The sequence below is a fragment of the Trypanosoma rangeli genome (genome assembly GCF_003719475.1).
Source record: "Trypanosoma rangeli strain AM80 chromosome Unknown Tra_15.4_contig_00202, whole genome shotgun sequence".
Lineage (NCBI taxonomy): Eukaryota > Euglenozoa > Kinetoplastea > Trypanosomatida > Trypanosomatidae > Trypanosoma > Trypanosoma rangeli.
In genome coordinates this window covers 19052-36114 of record NW_021705948.1, presented here as the reverse complement: position 1 = coordinate 36114, position 17063 = coordinate 19052, and the positions used below count along the sequence as shown (strand labels likewise).

Genomic DNA, 17063 nt, shown 5'->3' with positions numbered 1-17063 from the left:
TGTGACGCAACCCTACTCGGCCACAACGCCGTTGCCGGGAGGCATGGCTGGTGCCACTGCTGTGACGCAACCCTACTCGGCCACAACGCCGTTGCCGGGAGGCATGGCTGGTGCCACTGCTGTGACGCAACCCTACTCGGCCACAACGCCGTTGCCGGGAGGTATGACTGGTGCCACTGCTGTGACGCAACCCTACTCGGCCACAACGCCGTTGCCGGGAGGCATGACTGGTGCCACTGCAATCATTGGTTCTCAGCTTGAATGTCAAGCTGTTTCAGTTGCAAATTCCGCGCCACCGCATGGAGAAATTCTTGCGGCGTTGGCCCGAGCTGCTGCTATAGAGGGTGCTGAGTCGTGGAAGGGCGTGAAGTGGACCAATAAGAACGTTGGCAACTATATTCAGCGTCGTTTCTACGGTGCTGAGCCAAGTCTTCGTGCGCCAGACATTGAAAAGCAAAAACACCGCAAGAAATGTCTCCCAAACATTCGGGTTGTTCCGCTTAGCGCGAAAAAGGGCTCTGGGGAGCTGGGCCCAACAGCACCATAGATTTTGATGTTAATGTGCTTATGGAGGGGGCATAGAATTTTGCACTGTTTTGGTGTGTTGTGAAGCCTGCGCTTTTGGTTGATATTTGTCAGGTTGAACTACAAGTGAATCCGTTTTTTTTGTCTTTTTTTTTATTACCAAAAAAGGCGTTTTGGTTTGCGGTGAAGAAAAACTTTTTAGAAAAACCTGTAGGCCATTCAAAATTTTGACAGCTGCGGTTCCCCCACCGCAGATGGAAACTCCTTCAATTCCGGTGGGAGTCACGCGGGTTACGGCAAGTAATGGATATCAACCTCCACTGCCAGCTTCTGTTCCACCGCCAAAACCGCCACCTTCGGTATCTTCGCCCATAGCGGCACTTAGCGTAATACAACCCCAAAGCCATGCGCTGGAAACCACAACTGTGGCCCCAGTTTTACTGAAAAAAACCAAAGAACCCGGGTTGGTTCCAGTCATTGCAACCTCGCCACCATCCATTGAGTTTTTGCCCACATACATCCCCGTCGTGCCGTCTGCTGTGTGGTATAATGAACAGACACAGCACATCTCTGTGCCACCTGTGCGAGGGGTGCCATCTCATGCAGTCACCTCACTTCGGGAACGGAGCTGCAAAGAGCACCGCACGGGACTGTGTATTCAGCCCGTGAACAATAAATATTTGTGGCGACCTGCACCTACGAAGGAGACTATAGCATCGGAACCGTGGCGTGGGGTATACTGGAAGCACGTAGACGTGCATCGTTACATTGCGAGGCGGTACTGCAGCAGCCCACCCCCGATAGAGTAGATGAGGTACAAATGAATGGTACATGCTTAGTGAGAGACATCAAGCCATTGCTAGAGGTCCGCAAAGTAAGAACAAAAAACAAAACAAAACAACCCACTATTTACGTTGTTGTTGTTGGTAGCCTTTATACCCTTCTTTTCGTATTGGCTTTCAGGTTTTTATCTGTGCCTTCTTTTTACCCTCTCTCTTTTTTTTTCTTGTTGTGTTGTTTTTGTTTTTATTTTGATCAATCCCTCGTAACAGAAGCCTGAGCTGTGGTGATTTGCCTGTATTTAAATTTCAGACTCCGGTTGCTGCAGAGAGCATCTGGGATCGAAATTAAGTAAGAGCTACAAACGGAACGAGGCAACTTGATACGTTGGAGAGGACAAAAATTGAAGGGAAGATCGAAGGTATCACGGGTTTGTTACCAGCAGAGGGCAAGTAGAAAGGTTCATGCTGCGACGCACGTCCGGAAACAGGGCATTGCATGCCTTTGTTCGTTCGCCTCATTACCGATCTGTTCCTAGTGCTGGACCGAATGGAATTGTGGTCAACCGCGATATGCTGATCCATCAGTTTCGCGACTTCTACAAGACTCTACAGCACTCTTCTCTAGTTGATAAGGTCCATTTGATGTCTGAGCGACCCTCTGTGGAGGCGTTGCGCGTAGCGGATCAAATGACCTCTATTGGAGCTACTTTTTTAGGAATGCCTCTGACAGGCATGGAACATCGTGCGACAGAGTTCATGGAGTCGATGCGGTACGTTCGGGGTGCCGGTGGCCCATCTACACTTGCATCATATCTTCAGGATACGGAAAGCTGTCGCTGCCACAGTGGTGATATCGTCTGTTTGCCGACTGGTATTGCGGTTGGGCATGGCCCTCGCACAAATGCGGTGGCCCACTCAACGCTGAAGCAGTTATTTGAGGTTAAGGAGGATCAGTTCACCTTTGATGTTTTCACCTTGGAGCAGGAGGGGGACGCGCCACCGCTAGGGGACTACTTTGGCTTCGCTGGCAACAATGTTCTTTTAACATGGAAAGATGAGCATGGCCTGTTGGCTGTGGATCAGTACCAGCAGAAGCAACCCAACGCAGAGATGAATGTCGTGTATCTTGAGCCCGGTTGCCATTTTCTTTCCTTTTACGGTGTTGATTTCACGACAGACGTTTTGGTGCAGAAAGGGTACGAGCGGTCAATGGACAGTGTCGCCGCCGCGGGGCTGAATCCCATCCCGGTGCAATGGTCAGAGATGGACAAACTTGGCATCTCTATGCGGGCAGCAGTGCTGCCGCTGAAATTCCTCAAGGCAAATGTTGGTGGTATGCTGTCACGGAACAAAAGCCGCGGGTCCAGGTGGCAGACAACTCAAATACCGTGAAGGAACTGGATAGAAAGGCAGCCGGGGATTTTTTTTTCTTCACTCTTTTTTCCATATACATATATTGTTGTTGCTGTTGTGAGGGGGGGGGTCGTTTTTCAAAGGGCCTTTGCTGACTAAAGCAAGCGGCAGACGTTGTGTTCACTTCACATTATCTACTCACATGGCGAAGGTGTGTCGTGGTAAACCTTTCGTAGGAGTGAATGAAGAAGCCAGCATTACGCAGAACAATTTTCCGTTTAAAGTGAATTGCTGGTGGGTGTGTCTATTCATAAAATAAAAAAAAACTTTTGTTAATTAGTTTTTTTCTCTCTATTTGCTTATTGCGGTTGCACCTTAGTGGTGGATTTTTTTTCCTCCTTATGCCTTCCCCTTTGTGGTGTGTGCTTTCGTTTTGTTTCTGCATGTGTGCGTGTGTGTGTACCCCTCGTGTAGACGAGTAACGCAGGAGGGTGATTCAAGGATTGACTTGACCATTAAGGACGTAGAAGGAGGTGGAGTGGTAGAGACGACACCTTTGGGCCCACACGGACGTTGATACATGATGTCCAATAATATTAGTGCCTTTAAGCAGCACTTATGGTCGCTCTTTCAGTCGTACTCATACATCGCAAGTGGAGGTGTCAGGGGTGGGCCGCCTGCGCGGCGGCTGAGCGAGAGTGGGTACCGTGCCATCATGTCGTTGCTTGCGAACATTAACGTTATCAACCGCTTTTTCCTTGCTGAGGACGAAATTACGAAACGTGAAAGTGTCAAACGCATGGAGTCTGAACGCTTTACGGACGAAGTATGGGATGAGATGATTTCTGCAGGGGAACGTCTCCTAGATTCCGTCAGTGGTGGTACCAAGACTGTTGCTCAGGAAGAGGAGGAGGAGGCTGACCTGGTGCCTTCAGCAGCTTATGATTACCATGTCATGCGGCCGTCGTTTGAGCACAAAACTATAAGTTGGGAAGTTCTCAATGCTGTGCTATTACTGCGCCTAAGCAACTCCTTGCACCTGCACGTTGGGGAATATGTTCTGCAAGAGTGTCGAGAAACCCTAAACCCCTCTGCGTGGCTACTACCAGCGCGAAGCTCCTGTGAGGCACCGAGGCTTACCGATTCCGTATCTGTTTCATTTCAAAATGAGCGGGACTCTTGTAGTGACAGAGTAAGCCCCGAAACAAACTCCATGCCTCTTTCTTTGACAAACGCAATGAGACCGGTAACCCAGTGCAGTCCCACCACGGTTAATTCCCCAACGTGTAGTAGAAGCAAGGCGAGTGTCGATGATAAGGCCCCTGTGAACGCTGTAGACGTACCCGCCGAAAAGGTGCTGCTGACGTCATTGTCCCTGTTGGAGCGTCGTAGGCCGCAGAGTAAGGGGGCTTGTGAGCTGTCAGGTGCAGTCATGGGCCGTGTTGCTGTGCCGTCATCTGCCCCAGTGGGGGATGGCACGGCCACTCGCTTTGTGGATTCATTTGGTGAGCGCAGGGACATTAAGAAGAGCATTCTTACTGATGCGGGCCCACACCAGTCCTCTCCTCCGCCACGCCCGAAGCAGTCATCTGCGGCCATTCCCATCGTTTCCTGGTCAGCTCGTATTGGTTCAGTGAAGTGGAAACAGGCTCCAGTAGGGATTAAAGAGCTGCGGCAAAGACTTGCTCGAGGCGGCGAGGATCAGTCAGAGAGAATTGACGCTCACGCGTTGTTCACGGAATCGAGAAGGGACGTGGTATCACCATCCATGGAAACGGCACTGGAAATGTGGAGTACCGACGACCTATCAAGGAGTAGCCTCCCGTTGGACGCGGCATTCGAAGCTTGTTGTGTGCGGTACGACGACGAGTCGAATCAACGCTACAACGAGGGAACCCAACAGGCTTTACAGTGTTTGGGCCCATTTCCAGAAGCATCTTTTTCGCCGTCGCCGAGTCCAAAGCCGATTCCCGGTGCGAAGGTAATCGTGGCAGCTGTCACATCCGAGACACAAGATGTCTCCTACCCGCCAGTTGGAAAACACACATACGTGTCCAAGAAGAAAGTTTTGGCTTCTGATAACGCTCATGATGGCAGCTTGCGGCAGTGTGTACAAGTCGGCCATGCACATGGGGCAATTGCCTGTGGAAGGCCAACTGGTCCGCAAGAAGCACCTCAGCCGAAGCCCTTTACATTACTACCCGCGAAAGGTGGGGTAAGTAAGCAGCCCATGCCACCGCCCTCACCCTCCCGACGGGCCCTCTCCCGTGTGACGAGGGGTCAATGTCCTGTACAACCCATTGTTCCCCGCACGAGAGCGCCCCTAACCGGGTAGTGTAGAACCTTTAAAAGCGGGAGTAGTAGGTGAGTGGCTGCGTTGTTTACCAAATATTTTGTATAATCTCTCATTAGATACATCTTTGAAGCATCTGAAACTTTTAGATCGATACACGTAAATTTTAGAGTGAACAAAAACTCCTCAGTCTCGAGCCACAGCCCGTTAAACAATTAAATACAAAAGAAGTGAATAAATACATAGATACTTTTTTTTTCTTGTAAAGTTACTTGTCACTTTTCTTTTAAGCTTTGTGGGCAGATGGATTGACCTTTCTACCTGATTTTTTGGCTGCAACCGAAGGACGGCTTTCAAGCCAATTCCAAACAGGAGATTTCGTTTTTGTTTTTGGTTTTGTTGCGTAAAGGTTTTTTTTTTGCTGTTCATTTCTCCTCTGCTTCTCTTTTCCTTGCTTTTTTTTTTGTCTTATCTTGGTCTTGATCGGCCTTGCGTAGCAGACTCTGGTGATTTGGCCCTTCCCCCAGCATCACTTGATATCCATAGCGGCCACCCTCTCTTGCTGAAAGATGATGTTGTTGGCATCCCAGATGGGTGGCGAGGGGATCGTTTATCAACGTCTCGTTTTTCGGCCGTCGCGGATAACGGCGACTGAGTCGGTTTTTGGTGCTCTTTTGTTTAACGCTCGCGGCATCCGTACCGTGATTGCACCGCATCCTGCAGTTACGACGCTAGTGTACATTGACAAGTACGGCCGACCCATATGCAACAGTACGGAGACAGATGTATCGTTTGTCAGTACTCGGGACAACAAGTTTTACTTGCAACGTGTTCTTGAGGGTGGTGAAGTCATTCGCTGGCGTGCACCAGGACTGGATCATCTGAAAAAACGTTAGCAATTTTGAAACCTACATACTGAACGAAATAGACGAGTACGGCGGTGTCATCATCCCTGCGGACGTGATGCCCACAGCATCCAACGATCCGCCAAGCTTTCAGGATGCGGTTTATTACATTAATCGTGTGGAGGCAACAAAAAAGTTTACACGTAAAGATAGGCGTCAATGGCATCGACGCATCTTAGCACATTGGAGGGAGAGCCCCGAGAAATTCTTAAATCACTCCATTGGAGTCTATGGGATGCCATTTTTGGTAGTGCTGTGTTTGACAATTCGCGGCTTTCACAGCATCAAGAACAGCAAGCCCTTCTGGGATGTTAATGTCTACGGCAAGTCCGATGAAGAGCGAGAGTTGCAGGACTCGTGGCTGAGGCTCAAACGCTTTTCAGATCGCCACCCAGAGCATGAGGGTCTTGATATGACGGTAGCGATGATGTCTCCTGGACAGTCGCATCTGTCGTCGTCGCGAGCGGAACTACGTGAGTCCGACGTCACGGACCCCCATTTTCACAGCGAAATCTGGTGGAAGCTTCGACACATGCGGTACTACGGTCACTGGCCAAAAGGTCTGGCGGAGTAAAGGGCCGGATCAAAGCGAGCAGGAAAGAAGGTATGGAGCGTTGATCCGTAACTTTTTTATTGCAATTTCATAAGCTGCAACCAACACCACTTTGTTGAACTCCCTCCCGTGCAGATATCGTGATATTATTTTCTCCATTGCAGTTTATCTTTACTGTTAATGCGGCGTCGTGCAGCTGCATCAGTGTTGCCTCTCTGTGTGGGATTCTTTTTTGTTTTACTGTTTACCTGGCCTGTCCCCCCCTCCCTCCCTCCCTCCCTACCGTATTATCGCCTGGTTTGCGTTGCTACCATTGGTCGTTTTTTTTTGCTTTGATTTTTCGTGCGGCACGTATGCAGTGGTTTCCGCATCACAAGAGAAAGACGCACTTGTTCTTCACTCCACATCGCCATCATCAGTTAGCTTTTACCCGCACTTGTTCTTTTTCTCTCCTGGACTCCTAGATGTCCCACAACATCATCCGACGTATCTTTGGTGACCGCAAGCTGCCTGAGAACCTTAGCGGTAACGAATATGAGCGTTTTATGCAAGAGAACTTCCCCAAATGGATTCACGAGTTCGAGGAAAGCGGTTTTCTTGAGGCAACAAAACTGCCGGCAATCAAGAGTGAGGATGAGTTTTTGCAAAAACTGCAGGAACACAAGGATGATCTTATGGTAATTAAGTACTGGAAGCATGCATGTATTCCATGCCTGACTTTTGCGGAGATGTACAAGGAGGTGGCGGAGAAGTGTAAGGCCGAAAAGCGCCGCATCGTGTGGTACAGCGTGGACACAAAGGACATTGATACACGGTCACTTGTGGAGTATCAGCTTATTAACGGCACACCCACCATTCAGACCTTTAGTGGGTTGAGGCAAGTGGGAAATGAGATACGGGCAACAAATATAGAGGACTTGATGAAAGAACTCAATTCGCGCGAGGCAGCGGTGATGCGTGGCTGATTGATGTTGCTTGTGTCTCTCTAAGCAGATGAATAGCAAACAAACAAAGTAGGGGGCATCAGAGGAGTTTAACTGCGTGCCTTCTTATGCTTAGTTTGCAAGCACACCGTGGATGTGCCAATAGTGAACATTGACTACACGAGAAGCGGCGGCGGCAGCAGTAGCAGCAGCAGCAGCAGGAAGTTCACGAGAAAGAGGACGTCTTGGGCGGCAGCGTCGTGAGTTTCACGATTACTTGTTTTCTTCTATCACAGCGCGGTGGAGCTAGACTTAGGGGAACGCTATCAATTGTCTTCCTTGTTAGCTCACGGGTGCAAAGACGTAAGGGTATTTGGAAGTTATTATCAAATATGCAGAACAATACCAGCAACGCGGTGAAAATAATAACTGTTATAATTACAATATTGCTGCCACTGCAAATGCAAATCTCAGGCAACCCTTTATTATCATTGTTTTTTTTTTTTTTTTGGGGGGGGGGGGTTTTCTTCTTTGCTTCACTCGGCGTGCGTATCTCATTTCAGCACCCGCAGTCTCCCCTGAAAAAGGTTATGGGTTCCGCCAGTGTACACAATTAAACCACACAAACGTTGGAGACGACAAAAGAAGGAAAACCACCGTAGTTTGTACATTAACAGCCTTTGTATTTTCTCGATGGAAGCACGCCAATTGCAATGGTGGACGCGTGCATTATGGTTTTCGTCATTGTCCCTTGCATGATTTTCTTGGTTTTCTACTACCTCTACGCACTGCGGCGTGAACAACCAAGAACAGGAGGGCGGCAGGGGGGGGCGCAGCCACTCGGAACTATCCTGAGGCGTTTTCCACGGGACTGGCACTGCAGTACATCAGCCAGCCTTACGCTGACGGCAATGCGTTCATGGGCGTGCATGAAGGGATTTCTCACATCGAGGAAGGGTTTTTCGAGGTATTGATGCCGGCGAACATATCAGACAACGATGGCGATTATCTCGGCGAGACGGGGAAAAGCGCATAAAGCGTGAATAAAACGGGTACAAACTGCAACGAACCGAACGGCAGTCACAACCGTTTCTGTTTCCGAAACGGAGGACACATTATTTGGGAGGTGCGGCTAAACGAAGTGGAAGCACCTGATGGAATATATCTTCGTTGACAGTCCTTGACGAGGGTGTGTGGACATGCCGCCTACACTAAGTCATGAGATTCCATTGACCAGTGATCAAGGGACGAAGATGGAAACACTGCGTTGTTTTTCTACTACTAACACCGACTATCTTGTGCTTCGCAAAAATGTGAATGAAAAGAAATGCGAAAGATGCATAAGGAATAATCGATAGGAGATAAATGCATGGGTGGAAACATCATTTTTTTGTTTTTGTTTGTTTGTTCACCGTCCCTGCTCCTCCCAGGGGTGGATCACACGTCTACTACCTTTAAATGGAGTTTTGGACCCTTGTGTGTGTGTGTCTTTCTTTGTACCTCACTTCTTTTTTTTTTTTTTTTTAGGCTAGACCCGTAATGCGTTTTGTTTCTTCTGTAGCATTGTCACCTTGTTACGGTTTAGCTGTGTCGTTCTTAAATGCGCTTTTTATAGCATGAGATGCATTGTGTTTTGCGTTTTTGCCCTCTGCATGTGACTCTACTTCCTTGCCCCCATCTTTAAAAGAAGGAAAAACAAAATGGATTGTTATTTGCAACCTTTATCGGCACAGTTATGCTTCTGCGAATTTATTGGGTGTTTCTCTGCTTGTTTATTTGTTTGCTGTCTGTTGCCGTCCTTCTTCCTGCTTATTATTGTTGTCTTTTTCCCCATACTCCTTTGTTTTCCTTTTTTGTTTTTCCTGGACCTTTCATTGCCGCTTGTTTTTTTTCTTTCTTGCGTGCTTGTTTGGGTGGAGAAAAAAAGGGGGGGATCGTTCAGAAATAAGATAATGAGTTTGCTGTGGGGCACAGCTGCGTCGAGCTGGGCTGAGGATGAGGCATACCTCGCTGTCTCTGAGGCTCATGGAGGTGATCGGCGATACAGTGAGCCAGCATGTCCACGGGAAGTCGTTGCACCCGTGAATGCTGGACCAGCGACTTCCGCTGCCACCTTGTCTCTCTCCCTTAGCTCTCTTCCTTCTCAATTGTACCCGCTTGGCTCTTCCAAACAGACTCCTGTTGCCGATGATGGGAACTGCGGTACTGCAGTAAACCGGCCTCCGAAGAGGCCCTTTGCTACAGGGTCAAACGAGCAGTTCCAGTTAGAGTGCTTGGCATCTATTGCCTACCTGGTGGGCTCACCGCTACAGCGACGTCAGCCCACCTTGAAGAAACCCGTTCAACAGTCCATGAAACTAGTGCGAGAGCTGCTGCGTCGTGGCGTCGATCCAGAGCAGGTCATTCGTGTCATTGAGTCAAGAGAGGGAGTAAGGGGCGGCGAGTAGAAAGGGTCAAAAAGAAAAGAAAAACAAGAAGAAAAAAACTCATAGTGTGATTCTCAGAAGTGTCTAGTCTTTCTTTTTTTGTTTTATTCGTTTTCTATGCGGCTTGTGGAGTTCTTTTGGGGAGTCCTTACAACGGTAGTCGCTTCTTTGCTACGGTTGCGGTCCTGGTGGCAATATGTATTTGTTTTTTGCCTCTTGCAGGAAGCAAACCCTTTGAGGAAAAATAAGATGTCACAGCCGAAAAAGGTTTTGTCAGGGAAGGTAGCCGTCGTTACAGGATCGACGAGAGGAATCGGCCTTGGCGTTGCGACGCAGCTGGCGATGGTGGGAGCTGATGTTATCCTTAACGGCAAGCACCCGACCCCCCGGGATCCGACGATTCTTGAAAAAGTGGGAGCTTACGGCACGCGTGTTCGCTACTTTGGTGCCGACATGAGGAGGCGCGCAGACATTGAGTCTTTGGTGAGGTTCACAGAGAAGGAGCTTGGATCCATAGACATTCTGGTAAATAACGCCGGTGTTACACATATCTCTCCGGTAGAAACCTTTCCTTTGGAGATGTGGGATGAAATTATTGCGATGAACCTCACAGCCCCATTTCATGCTACACAACTGTGTCTGCCAGGCATGCGTCAGCGCGGGTGGGGACGTGTTATTAACATCGCCTCAGTCCATGGGTTGGTGAGTTCAGTGCATAAATCAGCCTACTGTGCGGCTAAACATGGTTTAATTGGATTTACCAAAACTGTGGCTTTGGAAACTGCTACAACAGGAATTACCTGCAATGCGATATGTCCCGGATTTGCCTATACACCTCTGGTGGAGAAGCAAATCAGGGCGGCTGCTGATACAAAATACGGCGGTGACATTAATATTGCAACTCAGGCGCTTCTTGCCGAAAAACACCCTTCCAAAGCATTTGTCACGGTCGAGCAGATTGGAGATGTCGCGGTGTTTCTTGCGAGTCCAGCGGCGGACCAGATCCGCGGCACTACGATCACTGTGGATGGTGGATGGGTCGCTCAATGATTTATTGTTGGCAGTAGCAGGATTTGTTATTATTCTCTTTGTCTTTGCAAACATGTGTCGGCAAATATTGCCGACGTGGGGTATCTTGGTAATTATTGTGTATGTTGTTTGTGGCAATTTAGACTTGTTATGGTGTGTATTTTTCCTGAGAAAGGGATTATTACCTTTAGATAATGTTGGGTGTATTTTGTTCATGATGCTTGTTTTGTCACCTTGTCTATCTGCCTTTATCTTGCGTGGAGGCTAGATATCGAGAACGTGTGCATCCCACTTCGGCCGGCGCACTACTGGCCCTCGAAGCTGCACCAAGTAACTCATGGACTGCTGCATGAAATATCATTCTGCATTAATATTTTTGTATTTGTTTTTAAAAATATTTTTATTTGCTTTTTATTTTATTTTGATTGCTTCTTCGCACACGATGTTGAAGACTCTTAAATTTCGGCCAAAGAAGGGGGTTTGTTGCGGTTCAACGGTGAATGCGCACGGTGAGTTGTGACTAGTGCCCAGTTTTTGATTGGTGAGTTTGCAGGCCCTCACTCTATTTGCCCATGAAAAGCCGTACAGGAATGGTAGCTTCTACGAGTGGAGATATGTGGGGATAATTACTCTGTCTATCTTTTCTTGTGAGTAGCTGTTTTTGTTTTGGCATAGCTATATGTTGTTTGGGGTTGGGTTACTTTTCAAGTTGGGAGGTAACGATGCACATTCGTTGCAGAGATTGCTTTTACTGAAAGAGAAGTAGCCTCAATTATGCTTTACAAGGTTGCAAACGTTGGCAGAGGTTGCATTGATGTGTTATTTTGGTTGTTATTACAGCTTCTCAGAGGAATAGCGTTGAGAGGCTTCACAGGGAGGATGAAGGCCTGGCCAGCGACGAGAGAGAGTGTGTGTGTGTGTGTGTGTGAAAGACCTCACATGAGGCGTGGGAACGGCAATCGCTACACACTAGTATTATTATTGTTTTGCATGTTCGCTTGCATTTGTAGGTGGTTGCGGTTTCCACTCAGATGTTGCTCCAAGTGCATCATTGCAGAATATATGCTTCTAGGGATTTGCTTTTTAATTCTTTCCTCTCTCTCTCTTTATCTCGCTATACATATGATATGTGTGTTTCTTGATACGCATTCCAGTGGATTGGGGACTATGTTTTGGCCGCTTTATCGAGTCACATCCGCCAATACTTCAGGAACGCGCAAATGGGGTCGTCGTTTTTTTTACTGTACCGGTCTGATGACTACACTCTACGTTTGTGCCGACTACTGGACAGGTATCTCATTCACTCGTTCTCTACGAGCGGTAAAGGGGACAGCGCAGATTGCGTATTTATACAAGACCACAACGCCTGAAACTTGCGAGGAATTTTCGAATTTGCATCGCACTGCAGCAGAATTGATTTTAAATGTCTGTTTGAAGAATGAGGGTCTTTACATCAAGCTTGGACAAGGCTTGAACGCGTTGAATCATGTCTTTCCACGCGAGTACATGGATGTTTTGAAGGATCTTCTCGATAAGGCCCCGTGTGTGCCGTTAGATGATATTAATCGAATTATTCAGGAAGAAACTGGAAAAACCGTAGATGAGATATTTTCTCATTTTGATCCCGTACCTGTCGCCTCTGCTTCGATGGCGCAGGTGCACCGGGCCACATTGCGCCCCACAACTCTGCAAGATGAGCCAAAAGAAGTTGCTGTCAAGGTTCAGAAGCCGTATATTCGCTATCAAGTCTTTTGGGATCTACAAACGTATCGTTTTCTCACTTGGGCAATTGGAGTTCTCTTCAACATGCCAGTGAGTTGGGCACAACAGACTATCATCGAAGGCGTCCGTCGTGAGACTGATTTTGCTGCAGAAGCAGGCAACCTGGAGCGAATGCGGTTTGAGCTTGCTGATAATCCAAACGTGTATGTCCCGAAGTTGTACAAGGAATACTCCACCCAACGATTATTGGTGCTGGAGTGGATTGATGGCGTCAAATTAGTCGATGTGGAGACTGTGCGTCAGCAGTTTGATGTCGTCACTGTTTTACGAACTCTTTTTGACGCATTTGGGGACATGCTATTTAAATACAGCTTTGTGCATTGTGATCCACACGCAGCCAATATTTTGGTCCGCCACCCACCGCTTACTGGGAAGAGTGAGCAGCAGGCGCCGCCGCCGCTGGAAAGATGCACGAATCCGCAAATTGTGTTGCTGGACTTTGGCATGTGCTGCCCAGAAACGGAGAGGTTTCGTGTGGAGTACGCTTTGCTCTTCAAGTCCATCGTGCTGGGGGACATGGTAACCATGCGTAAAATTGTCACGTCATGGGGCATTATTGATCCCGAGGTGTTTGCCTCAATACAAATGCAAAAGCCTTACGAGTCTTTGCGGCGCGGCAACCGCGAAGAGATCACCAAGAAAGAAGTGTTTGAAATGCAGGTGAGGGCGCGAGAAGCTGTCCAAACACTGCTGAAGGACCAAGAATTGGTGCCACCCGAACTGCCTTTGGTGGGGCGCAGCATTGACATCCTTCGCGGACTGAACCGTCTCTACGGTGCACCAATCAACCGTGTAAATATGCTTATACGGCGGGCTGTAGCAGGGCTTGGCCCTATCAACAGCTATGAGAGTGCTCAGTACTACCTTGACCAGATTGATCGGCTGGCTGAAACCACACCAGCAAAGGAGACGACGACGGCAGAAGGCGTTGCAGCTCCAAAAGTGGTGTCTGTGTTTGATGCTGCTGTTGAACGGCAACGGCGGGAGCAGGCGGCGGCTGCGTTACGTTTCCACGCAAAGCACAACGCCTCTGTGAAGAGGCGGCTGCGCGCAAATGTCCTCTCCGCATACAGGAGGGTTATATTTGAAGTCATGCTATTTATCCTTGATGCTTATCACCTGTTTGGGCGCTTATACATGATGCTTCTAATTGCGTGTGTGCCGGGATCAGCGGACGCAAGGCAAAACGAGGACTCGCTAGAGGACCTCTTTCAGAGGCGGGAGCTTCGTTTTGGTGACAATCCATCCCGTTCATCGAAGAAGGAAAAAAGGGAAGCGTAAGAAAATCGGGGGAGGGGTGGAAAAAGGGAGGTGATGGAAATTCAACTGCTGGCAAAAGAGGTTAGTGACGCGGAGCGATTTTCGGCTCATTTATTTATTTATTTTTTGAGTAACAGATTCAAGTGTGTTTTTCTTTCTTGTTCGAAAGTTTGTGAGAGAGGCGATGTGACCCAACACGTGCCCGGCAAAAACAACCCAATTGCATACCTCCCACCACCCCACCTTTTTTTTTTTTAATTGCGCCATTGTATGGTCAATCACAAATGGGGGACTTTGAAGGCCCACTTCTTCAGCTAACCAATCAACCCTCTCTATCCACGCGGAAAACGACGGGCGAGAGGCTCTTTCCGCATCTCCGCCGTTTCCTCATCTCTTGACGTTGTATACGTGATGAGGAGTTGTTTTGTAATCTCCCACTACTGTGCGACCAAGGGCATACGTATTTGTATGTGGACAGACAGACAGTGCGGAGAAACACACATGGTGTTCCTTTCCTCTTCTCATTTTTTTTTTGGAGAAACGTGGGTCGTGGACTGTCTCTTCGGCTTTGGTAACACTGTACATCTCTTTCAGGTTAATGGTTGCGTGCGTGTCTCTTTATCTCTAGCGCCTTCCCAATTGTTCTCCTTGTTTTTTGTTCTTTTATTGTGTTGAATTGTCGGCGATGGTTTTATTTCCGAATTTTTTTTTTATTCTTTTGCTCTGTGTGTGTGTGTGTGTGTGTGCATGTGAGACACGCAGAAGCGAGGGGCACTAGAAACGAAAGGGTATAGCCAGCTGCGTGGAAATGAACAGGTTAGTTGTACACAAGGAGAGCCTGCCTGCGCAAGTGGGCATTAAGCGTCGCCGTGCCAACACTGCGGCACCCATTGCTTCCTCCCCGAACTCCTTGGTTGCTGAGGGCGAGAATAATGACGCCAACTCACCGCCATCCTCAACAGAGCATGCTGACGTTAACACCATGGGCAGTTCTCGCTGTGAGACTGTGGAAGCACACGATGGTGAGGCAGGCAAGGCAGATCCTGTAGACGCTGTTCCGGAAGATGAAGATGAAGAGTCAAGTGAAGACGAGGACGTGGTGGAGTTGGAGCGGGAACGACGACGCATTGAGCAGCTGCAACAGGAAAAGCAGCGAGCGAAAGATGAGAAAATTGGCGGTACCTCCGCTGCTGCTTCCTCCACACGCGCGACGGGATTAGGCAACCGTACTAATACGACTAATAATACGACTAGTAACGGTGGTGTATCGTCTTACAATCATGATGTCTTGTTTCGTAGGCGCGAGTGGCGTGAACAGAACGTTGTGACAACAGCAGACGGGGTAAAAAAGGATAAAAAGACGAAGTGGGAGGCGGTGCAAAACAACGCCCAGCATTCCGCAGCGTTTCGGCACTTTATGAAGAGTCACTTTAAGTGAATGAGTACAGGCGTAGAAGCCACACGAATATAATTTTATTGCTTCGTGTATTTGTATATATTTCTGTGTGATTGGTGCTTTAGCTGCGTTGGCGCTGTGGACTTCTACGTTATGATTTACTTATTAATTAATTTGTTTGTTTGTCACGGCTCAGTTTATCTTGTCAAGAAGGTTTCTTTTGGAGTTGGAGCACGTTTTCACGTTGTGGCACAAAGTGATCAGAAGAAGAGCACCAGTATCGAGAGAATATCGTGCCCTTGCCGTCGATCTCTTTGCTTTTAGTATACTTACACATATATGCATATATATATATATAGTCATATACCAATACAATTATGTTGGAGCCAGAAAAAGCACAGCAGTGTGTGGTGGTGGAAGATGCCCGTGCAACGCTTGACATAGAAACCGTGAGGGAGGAGTATATTGTGAACCCTGCCAGTGTTGAACTTTCTCAGGTTCCTGCTTCTCATTCTCCATCTGCAGAGCAGAACGCAGTGGAAGACTCTATTTCGGCCGGTAGTATCCGAGGTAAGATTGGATACTTTTTCATGTATGCTGGGTTTTCAGCCTCACCGTACTATGGTATTTTGCTTGAGCACAAGGGTTTTACACCTTTGGCTGTCGGGACCGTCATCGCTTTCATGCCACTCAGCACCCTTGTAGTACTTTCCCCGTTGTCGTATTTAGCAGACAGATACCATTGTGCAATGAAAATTCACCTATGTGCTGCAGCTGGCTCAGCGTTGTTTCTTTTCTTTGTTATTTCCACTTCTTCCCACATTATTATTGGAATTCTCCTTGTGCTGCATTTTACATTCCGCACACCTGTGGGACCCTTTATGGATCAACGAACCATGTCTATTTTACCTCCGGATCGAAAACCAGAGTGGGGGCCGATGCGCTCCTATGGGGCCTATGGATGGGCGTTTGGCGCCTTAACTATTTCTTTGCTTATTGGTTGGCGTGACTGGTGGGGACTGGCCTTGATGTATATTATGGGTATGGCTATTTCGATGTACTTTGCCTTTACCATTGTACCATACGATGAACCTGGGCGTGCTCAAAAGAACTACTTTGAAGTTCTACGCTATGTGGCGTCGCACCATCGATTGTTGTTGTTTCTTTCAGCACTTTGTTGTATGGGTATGGGTTACGCCCTCATCAGCACGTTTTTGTTTGTCTTTCTTGACACTATTAACGCCCCACCAATCCTACTTGGCCTTTCTGTTGTCATGACAGTTGTTGTTGAGATCCCGCTGTTTCAATGTTCCAAGTACATTCACGAGTATTACACGGATCGGCAACTCCTTTGTGTATCATTCGTAGCATGGTCTTTTCGAGTGACTGGATACTCATTTCTCTACAACCCTTGGCTCGTGTTATTTCTTGAGCCATTGCATGGTTTTACGTTTGGCCTCATGTGGTTGTCTGGCATGCACTTTGTACGACATGCCTTCCCCAAATCGCTTTCCCATTCCTCCATCGGATTTCTTAGTGTCACCGCGTTTGGCATTGGACCAGTCATTGGTAACCTTGTCGGTGGAACACTATACCAACGCTTGGGTGCACGTAGCATGTTTCGGCTAATGGCAATATTCATGCTTAGCATTAGTCTTGGTTTCCTTCTGTTTGACAGGTACTTGGAACGCCACGGGTATAAAGTTAAGCTGGAAGAAGAGGAGCAAGTGATGTCGGATGGCGTCATAGTGGAGAGTCCTGTTCCTGCAATGACGGAAGATGCGAGGGAATGAACATCCACAAAAAAAACTGGGACGGGGAGGCCACATTCGTAGA

At 48.1% G+C, this 17063-nt stretch overlaps 12 protein-coding genes across 12 annotated transcripts, besides 15 other annotated features; all 12 read left to right on the top strand.

Moving 5' to 3' along the window:
* On the top strand, nt 1-547 carry TraAM80_05899 (uncharacterized protein; the record flags this gene model as incomplete). The annotated part of the gene is made up of 1 exon (XM_029382761.1): nt 1-547. A coding segment is annotated over one exon (547 nt), but the record flags the coding sequence as incomplete, so codon positions are not given.
* A 232-nt stretch (nt 548-779) lies between these two features.
* Nucleotides 780-1334, top strand: TraAM80_05898 (uncharacterized protein; the record flags this gene model as incomplete). Its single annotated transcript, XM_029382760.1, has 1 exon — nt 780-1334. One exon carries the CDS (start codon nt 780-782, stop codon nt 1332-1334), a length of 555 nt encoding a protein of 184 aa, XP_029237385.1.
* Nucleotides 1335-1521: 187 nt separating this feature from the next.
* Nucleotides 1522-1558: a sequence feature (A-rich).
* A 211-nt stretch (nt 1559-1769) lies between these two features.
* On the top strand, nt 1770-2699 carry TraAM80_05897 (putative amidinotransferase; the record flags this gene model as incomplete). The annotated part of the gene is made up of 1 exon (XM_029382759.1): nt 1770-2699. The coding sequence occupies one exon, from the start codon at nt 1770-1772 to the stop codon at nt 2697-2699; it is 930 nt and encodes a 309-aa protein (XP_029237384.1).
* Nucleotides 2700-3074: 375 nt separating this feature from the next.
* Nucleotides 3075-3121: a microsatellite.
* Nucleotides 3122-3243: 122 nt separating this feature from the next.
* On the top strand, nt 3244-4995 carry TraAM80_05896 (uncharacterized protein; the record flags this gene model as incomplete). Its single annotated transcript, XM_029382758.1, has 1 exon — nt 3244-4995. The coding sequence occupies one exon, from the start codon at nt 3244-3246 to the stop codon at nt 4993-4995; it is 1752 nt and encodes a 583-aa protein (XP_029237383.1).
* A 166-nt stretch (nt 4996-5161) lies between these two features.
* Nucleotides 5162-5202: a microsatellite.
* Nucleotides 5203-5329: 127 nt separating this feature from the next.
* Nucleotides 5330-5423: a sequence feature (A-rich).
* A 102-nt stretch (nt 5424-5525) lies between these two features.
* TraAM80_05895 (uncharacterized protein) lies at nt 5526-5849 on the top strand (the record flags this gene model as incomplete). The annotated part of the gene is made up of 1 exon (XM_029382757.1): nt 5526-5849. One exon carries the CDS (start codon nt 5526-5528, stop codon nt 5847-5849), a length of 324 nt encoding a protein of 107 aa, XP_029237382.1.
* Nucleotides 5850-5916: 67 nt separating this feature from the next.
* TraAM80_05894 (uncharacterized protein) lies at nt 5917-6432 on the top strand (the record flags this gene model as incomplete). Its single annotated transcript, XM_029382756.1, has 1 exon — nt 5917-6432. One exon carries the CDS (start codon nt 5917-5919, stop codon nt 6430-6432), a length of 516 nt encoding a protein of 171 aa, XP_029237381.1.
* Nucleotides 6433-6667: 235 nt separating this feature from the next.
* Nucleotides 6668-6695: a microsatellite.
* Nucleotides 6696-6875: 180 nt separating this feature from the next.
* On the top strand, nt 6876-7376 carry TraAM80_05893 (uncharacterized protein; the record flags this gene model as incomplete). The annotated part of the gene is made up of 1 exon (XM_029382755.1): nt 6876-7376. The coding sequence occupies one exon, from the start codon at nt 6876-6878 to the stop codon at nt 7374-7376; it is 501 nt and encodes a 166-aa protein (XP_029237380.1).
* Nucleotides 7377-7517: 141 nt separating this feature from the next.
* Nucleotides 7518-7555: a microsatellite.
* Nucleotides 7556-7825: 270 nt separating this feature from the next.
* Nucleotides 7826-7844: a microsatellite.
* Nucleotides 7845-8719: 875 nt separating this feature from the next.
* Nucleotides 8720-8743: a microsatellite.
* A 96-nt stretch (nt 8744-8839) lies between these two features.
* Nucleotides 8840-8859: a microsatellite.
* A 232-nt stretch (nt 8860-9091) lies between these two features.
* Nucleotides 9092-9126: a microsatellite.
* Nucleotides 9127-9286: 160 nt separating this feature from the next.
* TraAM80_05892 (uncharacterized protein) lies at nt 9287-9781 on the top strand (the record flags this gene model as incomplete). Its single annotated transcript, XM_029382754.1, has 1 exon — nt 9287-9781. One exon carries the CDS (start codon nt 9287-9289, stop codon nt 9779-9781), a length of 495 nt encoding a protein of 164 aa, XP_029237379.1.
* Nucleotides 9782-9789: 8 nt separating this feature from the next.
* Nucleotides 9790-9819: a microsatellite.
* Nucleotides 9820-10009: 190 nt separating this feature from the next.
* TraAM80_05891 (NAD(P)-dependent oxidoreductase) lies at nt 10010-10810 on the top strand (the record flags this gene model as incomplete). Its single annotated transcript, XM_029382753.1, has 1 exon — nt 10010-10810. One exon carries the CDS (start codon nt 10010-10012, stop codon nt 10808-10810), a length of 801 nt encoding a protein of 266 aa, XP_029237378.1.
* A 350-nt stretch (nt 10811-11160) lies between these two features.
* Nucleotides 11161-11216: a sequence feature (A-rich).
* Nucleotides 11217-11696: 480 nt separating this feature from the next.
* Nucleotides 11697-11717: a microsatellite.
* Nucleotides 11718-11911: 194 nt separating this feature from the next.
* TraAM80_05890 (putative ABC transporter) lies at nt 11912-13852 on the top strand (the record flags this gene model as incomplete). Its single annotated transcript, XM_029382752.1, has 1 exon — nt 11912-13852. One exon carries the CDS (start codon nt 11912-11914, stop codon nt 13850-13852), a length of 1941 nt encoding a protein of 646 aa, XP_029237377.1.
* Nucleotides 13853-14555: 703 nt separating this feature from the next.
* Nucleotides 14556-14583: a microsatellite.
* A 56-nt stretch (nt 14584-14639) lies between these two features.
* On the top strand, nt 14640-15269 carry TraAM80_05889 (uncharacterized protein; the record flags this gene model as incomplete). Its single annotated transcript, XM_029382751.1, has 1 exon — nt 14640-15269. The coding sequence occupies one exon, from the start codon at nt 14640-14642 to the stop codon at nt 15267-15269; it is 630 nt and encodes a 209-aa protein (XP_029237376.1).
* A 282-nt stretch (nt 15270-15551) lies between these two features.
* Nucleotides 15552-15593: a microsatellite.
* Nucleotides 15594-15604: 11 nt separating this feature from the next.
* Nucleotides 15605-17020, top strand: TraAM80_05888 (MFS transporter, PPP family, 3-phenylpropionic acid transporter; the record flags this gene model as incomplete). The annotated part of the gene is made up of 1 exon (XM_029382750.1): nt 15605-17020. One exon carries the CDS (start codon nt 15605-15607, stop codon nt 17018-17020), a length of 1416 nt encoding a protein of 471 aa, XP_029237375.1.
* Between the last annotated feature and the right edge of the window lie 43 nt (nt 17021-17063).